At 44.1% G+C, this 8663-nt stretch overlaps 1 protein-coding gene across 1 annotated transcript in view; it reads left to right on the forward strand.

Annotated features, from left to right (window-relative positions):
• Positions 1-8364, forward strand: part of galnt17 (polypeptide N-acetylgalactosaminyltransferase 17) — a 10351-nt gene extending 1987 nt beyond the window's left edge. The window contains exons 2-8 of the mRNA XM_060075807.1: positions 54-285; positions 890-1007; positions 3311-3496; positions 3953-4090; positions 4261-4356; positions 5779-5940; positions 6474-8364. Coding sequence (XP_059931790.1) covers positions 54-285; positions 890-1007; positions 3311-3496; positions 3953-4090; positions 4261-4356; positions 5779-5940; positions 6474-6620 — 1079 coding nt within the window. The 3' untranslated portion in view covers positions 6621-8364. The remainder of the gene's footprint in view (positions 1-53; positions 286-889; positions 1008-3310; positions 3497-3952; positions 4091-4260; positions 4357-5778; positions 5941-6473) is intronic.
• The last annotated feature ends 299 nt before the right edge of the window (positions 8365-8663 follow it).

Raw genomic sequence — 8663 nt, forward strand, 5'->3', positions numbered from 1 at the left:
CCCTCTCTCTCTCTCTCTCTCTCTCTCTCTCCCTCCCCCCTCTCTCTCTCTCTCTCTCTCCCCCTCCCCCCTCTCCCTCTCTCCCAGGGCGGAGCCGGTGCTGGCCCGTATCAAGGAGGACCGCCGGAGGATCATCCTGCCCTCCATCGACAACATCCGACACGACACCTTTGAGCTGGAGCGCTACGAGAACTCGGCCCACGGGTACAACTGGGAGCTGTGGTGCATGTACATCAACCCCCCCAAGCAGTGGTGGGACGAGGGGGACACCTCCGCACCAATCAGGTACCACAACACCCTACTCTGAACCAATCAGGTTGTTGGAAGCGTCCCCTCTGAACCAATCAGGCAGCAGACACCCCCCTCTAAATTGATCAGGTAAAGGACACCTCCCCTTGGAACCAATTAGGGTGGAGATATTTTCCTTCTGAACCAAACGGCTGACAGACATCTCCAAACTCTGAACCAATCAGGTGCTATAACAGCCCCCTTCTGACCCAATCAGATACCAGAACGCCCATTTCTCTGACCCAATTATGTTGCAGATCAGCCAGCTCTGACCCAATAAGGTTCTAGACTTTCAAAGGAAATAAAAACATTATTTTGTTACAAAAAGACAGCGGCACGACAATGAGTGATGATACTAACTAATATAACTGTCTCACTCACTGAACCATGTTTAGTTGTACGTCTTCATATTTCTCTTGTTATGTAAACCTGTATTCATACATACAGTGACCTAGTCTTCGACCACGTGGTCCGAGGCAGAGGACATCAACACGCACATACTATGTAATTCTATACATGGCCTACATATGTTTGAGTGGGGAGGAGGAGGAGGAGGAGGAGGTCTGAGCAGTGTGACTGTGTCCTATTTCCCCCCTGGCAGGACTCCAGCCATGATCGGCTGCTCCTTCGTGGTGCAGCGGGCCTACTTTGGAGAACTGGGTCTGTTGGACCCGGGTATGGACGTCTACGGAGGGGAGAATATTGAGCTGGGGATCAAGGTCCGAGGTTCCTCCCCCTCCTTCTCTCTGACTCCCTCTCTGACTCCCATCCTCTCTCCTCCTCCCGCCTCTTCTTTTGCCTCTTCTCGCCACATCTGTCTTCCTCTCTCCATCTCCTGGCTCCTCTTCCAGTCCTCGACCCAATTGAATCTATCGTTCCCTCCTCCTCCTCTCTCCTCTCTCCTCCTCCACCTCCTCCTCCTCCAGCCTCAACCCGACTCTCTCCTACCTCTCCTCCTATCCCCGTCTCCTCTTCCCATCCCTTTTCACCTCCTCTCGTCTCCGTCTCCGTCCTCTTCTCTCTGCGCCTCCTATCCTCCTGTGAGTGGACCGCTGGGACCAGTGGCCCAGCGGTAGTGATGGATGGTGGTCCATTAGGGGCTAGTAGACAATGCTGACCCGGGTGGGGGAGGCCACTGCCTGGAACTGGGTCATCCCCAGCGGGTTGTGGGTGTTCTTCCTCACTCCTTCCCGAATACGGCTTCCTCTTGGAGGAGGAAGTGAGAATACTTGTATAGGCTGGTCGCAGAAGAGAAACTTTGAAAGGTTTCGCCATCATTTTAATGTTATTTTAATTTGTAATAAATTGTATAATTATCTAGTTACAGTATAGTATACAAATAATCATTTTATAGTGTTATGTATAGTACTTTGTTTTAGAATTGTATTGTTATTTTTTCGGATAGGTGTTTTTTTTACTTTCGTTCAAGGTATTGTGCATGATAATTTTCCTATAAAAATCAAGATAATATTAAGTCATGTAATTTAGGGTCGTTAAATGATGTTCGTATAGGACGTTTGATCTTTATCACCAGTTACAGCTTTTAACAGGCGGACATTAAAATGCTGCCGTTAAATTTTAGAGACTTTAAGGAAGCCTTGTAAAACTCAGCATAGGATCGTCCAACTGTGGCCCATTTGCTAAGGAGGTCCCCCAAGGTTGCGAAGGGACAAGAATTAATAATAATAATAATAATATATTATAATAATACATTTCATTTAGAGGCGCCTTTCAAGACACCCAAGGTCACCTTACAGAGCATATAGTCATCATACATTTTTTAAAAAACAAGACATTGTGAAAAAAATAAAAAAATAAAAAAATAAAAAAATAAAAAAATAAACATAAGCAATAAGAAATAAATAAAACAAAAACAAGACAAAACAAAACAAAACAAAAAAACAAAACAATCAAAACAGTGATCAGTTAGACGTTGTGTGCGAGTTTGAACAGGTGAGATTAACAGAATTAACAGAACTATGTAGCCATTTCCTTGTATGATTAAAGAGGTTGTCATATTATTCACTGTCAAAGGAATAATCTGGATTAATAGAAGCCATATCTTTAAAAAAACAAACATAAATATACAAATTTACAAACAAAAACAGACTTTAAGTAATTAAATCAACATTATTCGTTTTTTTCATTTAAATTTCTAACTGCTATCTGACAAACAAGATAATCTCTTCCGCGTTGTATACACACACACTGTGAGTGTGGCAGATACACTCTGTGTTTTTTGGTGGAGGTTTGAACACATTACACACCACAAAAGCCGACACACCACATGAGCCACCTCATTCGCACCCCATATTCTCATTCGCACCCCATATTCACAACATCACCCGGACTGCATTCTTCCACCTCCGCAACATCGCCAGACTCCGCCCATCACTGACCCAATCCAGCACTGAAATCCTAGTTCACTCATTTGTCACATCACGCATAGACTACTGCAACGCCCTCCTCACCGGACTCCCCAGTACACTACCGCATCCAATACAAAACCCTACTCCTCACCTACAAAGCTCTCCACAACCTAGCCCCCAGTTACCTCTGCGACCTCCTCCAAGAATACACTCCCTCCCGCTCCCTCCGCTCAACCTCTGCTGGACTACTATGTATCCCCACATCACGACTCACTACAATGGGTGCCCGGTCATTCAGCTGTTCAGCACCCAGGCTCTGGAACTCCCTCCCCCCACACATAAAACAGTCAGACACCCTTACAACCTTCAAGTCACAACTCAAAACTCACCTGTTCAAACTCGCACACAACGTCTAACTGATCACTGTTTTGATTGTTTGTTTGTTTTGTTTTGTCTTGTTTTTGTTTTATTTATTTATTATTAATTATGTTTATTTATTTATTTTTTCCACAATGTCTTGTTTTTTTTAAACGATTTATGATGACTATATGCTCTGTAAGGTGACCTTGGGTGTCTTGAAAGGCGCCTCTAAATTAAATGTATTATTATTATTATTATCAAAGGACTCACAACCTGACATGGTGCCGTTGCAGGTGTGGATGTGCGGGGGTAGCATGGAGGTGCTGCCTTGCTCCAGGGTGGCTCACATTGCCCGCCTGAAGAAGCCGTATGTCAGCAACATAGCGTTCCACACGCGCCGCAACGCCCTGCGAGTGGCCGAGGTCTGGATGGACGAGTTCAAGACCAACGTCTACCAGGCCTGGAACATCCCCATGGAGGTAGGGGCGGCGGGCAACGCCATTTTGGAGAACACGGCAACTTCTAAACGCTATTTAGAGATAGATTTATTTAGATTGATTCAGCCTTTAGATGTTGCTTCTGTAGCAATTCCTCTGTAAAACAAAAAAGAGTCCTTTAACAGATAACTTTTAACTGATACATCACCTAGAAATTCCTCTTATTACTGCAGATATTTTTATTCATTTAATTGTTTCTTGTCATCTGTTAAAGGCATTAGGACTGGTTATACATTTACTTAAATGAACCGCACTGCACGATTGTCACACACATTCATAACCAATGGATTTGAACAACAACCCTCATTTTTCGTCTGACACATATGCAGTGTTTTTCGTGCTAATGAGTCAGCCGTTTGCGTGCTAATCGCAGTTCATTAACAAAGTCGTTACGAACCCCTGCATCATGTCGGTAAACGGTTGCCCCTCACGTCGCAGAACCACGGCGTCGACTACGGGGACATCTCAGAGAGGCGGGCGCTGAGGAAGAACCTGCAGTGCAAGAACTTTGAGTGGTACCTGGACAACGTGTACCCGGAGATGAGGAGATACAACAACACCATCCACTACGGAGAGGTGGGTACACCGAGAGAGAGAGAGAGAGAGAGAGAGAGAGAGAGAGAGAGGGGGAGAGGGGGAGAGAGAGAGAGATCATTGTGAATTGTTTGTGGACTGTTTCACAATGTGGTCCACACTGCTGTGTCCAGGGGTTGGTTCACTAAGGGGGTCTTCACCTGTGATTGCAGATCCGTAACTCCAAGGCCAGCCACCTGTGTATGGACCAGGGAGAGAGGGACAACCACACGGCTACCCTGCACCCGTGCCATGGCTGGGGCCCGCAGGTAACCCCTCACAGTTAACCATATCGACTTGTTTCAGTCTTTCTTCTCATCAGGTTCTCATCTGTAATCCCTTGACGGGTCAACGCAAAGGAAGCCCCATAACAAACAGTACAGGGTAAAGACATAATGCAGAGATGATATAGTATAAAAAGAGAGAGTATAAAAAAAGAACAGAGTTTGTATCGTGCATTTTGTTCATGTAGGTGTTGTGAGCGCAATGAACGTTTTGGGGTGAAAGAAGTTAATCACATTAAGTGGCACTTGATGAATCTAATCGTTTGTTTCAGCATCACAAAACATTCCTGTTGGTTTTCAGCTCCGGCTCAGACTCAGGCGAAAAGGTTGTGCTCTGCATTTTTACCAAAAACACTGAGTCAGCGAGTGTGGATTTGGTTTCCTCCGGGAGGGCCTACGTTAAAGAATATATATAGCACAGAATAGCTCCTGGGGGAAGGAGTTTTCATTCATTGTATCTGCACTCTGAAAGAACCAGAACGCACCACTGTCCTCAATCAGAGAAAGTGAGTTAGATAGATATTTTTATACTTTAGACTTATTATGTAAGTCAAACTGGGGTGTTAGAGAAAGAGACCATAAAATACAGACACACTCACAAACTCACAGACTCACACACTCGCACATACACATACACACACAGTAGCTGACTTTGAGATGCATATTAATACATACTTTTGACACTTCCTGACAAGATATTTGCTAGGTGTGTAGTGAATACATCCCTCTATGTCATGGTTATTTTCCGCTTTTAGATCTGGTTGTCCATCACTTTTATTATATTTACTTGGTTATGTCAGAACTGGAAGGGCAGGACCATAAATTAATTGTATGTTTAATAATAATCCTATCCATGAAGTCACCTTGAGTTCAATCAACACCACAGCTGCATTGCTAGTGCTACACACACTTCTGAGACTGTAAATCTGAAATATTTAGGACAGCCATCAATCAATCATCTTCGTTTAAATGAATTTCCGTGCAGAACTGCCAGGCAAAGGGAAGAAGGGGAAGGGAGCAAAACAAACACAATAATTCAAAGAGGTTGACAATCTGAGATGCAGATACATTAGAACCACACAAATAAATATATATATATATATATTTATTTATTTAGAGATTTTAAAACACTACTCGATTAGAAGAAAGCATAACTTAAAAAAGGGTATGTGTTAAGATTTATTTTGCCAGTTATTCTGGCAGACTGCTCCAGAGGCGAGGTCTGTAGACCCTTAGGGTCCGTTTCAATACGTTGTCTTCACGCTCGAGCTTAGGCTGGATCCCTCTGCTGGTTCACTACTGCCGGTGCTCCGAGCTCCAGCGATCCAGGCGAGGTATTGAAACGGACCCTGACCGCTGCCTCCTCCATGGGCCTTGGTCCTTGACTCTCTTGGTCGTCCCCTCTAGTTAGGGCGCTACACGGCGGACGGCCAGCTGTACCTGGGGCCCCTGGGCAGTACGGGGGAGGACACGAGGTGCCTGGTGGACGACCAGATCAGCCACCTGCCGCAGCTGCGCGACTGTGAAAAGGTCTCCAATGTGAGGCAGAAGACGTGGCTGTTCTCCCAGGTGAGGAATAGAATAGAAAACCGTTGATATTACCCAGAAGGCATTCGTGTTGTTTCTCTTCGTCCCACCGAGGTGCGTGTTTAGCTGTAGCAATTATTACAAATTGTATTTTTTTGTATTGAGTTGTTTAGTGGGTGCCTTTATCAAAGAAGACTGGCCATGATCTCAGATAGACGTCAGTGAGGAGCCAGTGGGTTAGGTCGGCCTACAAGCAGACGGCCAGCAACGGCTAGATGATAAAATAGTATAGTATAGTAATATAATAATATAATAATAATAGTAAAATAGTACAAAAACGGTATTTCCTCTGTGTTGCATGAGAAACCAATGTGAAATTAATTCAATGGGAGCTAAGAAGAAAACCAAATTAATGCATAAATTAAGAATTAAAAGCAACTCTTTATTTGGAACAGCATTTAATGTCCCCCATCCTGATGTCTCATCGCCAGCTTTGATTGGAATTATAAAAATAATTGAAGCAGAATGCCCTGAGAATTTCTGACCGTGAACCCAATCTTGTCCCCCCCCTTCAGAACGAGTCCATGGAGAACGGAGCGTCGGGCCGTTGCCTGGAGGTGGTTCCAGCCAACGTGAACTTTGGGCAACTGCTGGTTCTGCAGCCGTGCACTGGCCAGAAGTGGACCATCAAGAACACCATCAGACAGCAACTATTGACCTAGCTGGTCAACCCGGCCCCAACACACACACACACACACACGCACACATGCACACACGCGCGCACACACACACACACACACACACACACACACACACACACACACACACACACACACACACACACACACACACACACACACACACACACACACACACACACACACACACACACACACACACACACACACACACACACACACACACAAGTCTTTGTGGACCCCACCAGGAGCGTTGAAATGACAAACACCCAGAGGTCATGTGTGTGGATGATGATGATGATGATGATGATGATGATGATGATGATGATGATGATGATGATGACGACAAAGGTATTTCTGGGTCTTTGCTGGACAGAAGGTTTGGTTAATGCTTTTAGGATCAAATCTTGAACGACCAGGAGTTAAACAACACACACACACACACACACACACACACACACACACACACACACACACACACACACACACACACACACACACACACACACACACACACACACACACACACACACACACACACACACACACACACACACACACACACAGTGTACCCCTAAAATATCTGATGAGATGATTTAAACTCGTTTGCTTCCCCCTGTGAGTGTGTGTGTGATTCTCCCTCGCCTCTGATATGCTGACAAGCTGTGGCCCTGACCTCAGTATGTCCCTGGGTGTACAGATGGTGTTATCACCACCCCAAATCACAGCCGGACAGATGGGCATGAAGTTCGAGAGAGAGGGAGAGAAATAAATGATTTCATTAGAGGTTTCAGATTTTAACAGCTTTTTTTTAACCATTTTATGGTGCTCTATGGTGAGATGGGTCCCGGCAGATGACTTCATCTCTGCGATGATTAAAAGTTCAAGGCAGAACACATCGCTTCCTCGTTCTCACATCCATTAAATAACGTCCCGGGTGGTGTCATCAGAACTAACTCAGGCAGGGGGTGATGCTTAGTTCTGGCACTTCTGAGTGTGTGACTAAACCTGCACTATGATACATTTTTGCTGCAGTGCTTTTTTTTATTTTTTATTTTAACTACTAAGAGGCAAAAGGAAGAAAACAGAATTTGGGAGGGGAGATGCGTAGTTCCGAATTGCAGGTTTAACTTTTAAAAATAATCATATCATAGCTTTTAATGAGAAATGTATTAATATGTCAAAGGGAATTATTTTAATATTTGTCTTCAGACTATGTACAAACGTTGTCAGTTCTTTCTTTACAGTTAGGGTTGAGGACATCAGTTAAGTGTCATTGGGATTATGGTATGGAAATAATTTACTGATATCTATTTTTTGTGTGTTTTGATTTGGTCGATTAATCTGTGGTTGTTCCTTAAGGTTTGTTGGGTTCTTTTCAACTCCAAGCATTTGGTAGCACCGATTTGGGTCAAGTCTTGTAGCATGATTGTTATGGACGCGTGGAAAATGTGTTTTTATGTTATGGTAAAGTCTCCTTGATAATGTCTCTGGGTTTTTGCTGTCGGTCACCGAGGGCCACGTGAATAACAGGGACACAGACGTCTGACAAGGCCACTCTCGGTCGAGGCACTGCCTTTTTTTCTTTTTGACGTTGTCATGGAAACTATGAGCAGTGTTTAAATATAGAAGGGTTCATGCACAATGCTGTCGGGAGGCTGGTCCAGTCTTTTTATTGAGATATGATGTCAAACGTCCCATCGAGTCGATGATAATCGACGGGCTTCGGTCCCCGCTTTGTCTTCCAATAAAACAACGGGTAACCTGGTTGTGGTGTGTGTTTGTGTGCTTGTTGTTGTTGTTGTGGGCTTAAGTGTTTTTAAGTGTTAATTGTTAAAAATGTAATTTACGTTTCACAGCCTAAGGTAAACTACACTTTTCCTTCACTCACACTAGGACATAACGAATATATTTAGTCGTGGGGTTGCAGGCCAGTGGGAACCCACTGGATTATAGTATGTTCAGAATCCTTCTCTACTAGGAATCATTCCTAATAGAGAATAACACTCAAATAGTGAAAAAAATGGATAGATTATTTTGTTCATAATTTATTGAATCTACATGCTG

The sequence above is a fragment of the Gadus macrocephalus genome, chromosome 16 (genome assembly GCF_031168955.1).
Source record: "Gadus macrocephalus chromosome 16, ASM3116895v1".
Classification (NCBI taxonomy): Eukaryota; Metazoa; Chordata; class Actinopteri; order Gadiformes; family Gadidae; genus Gadus; species Gadus macrocephalus.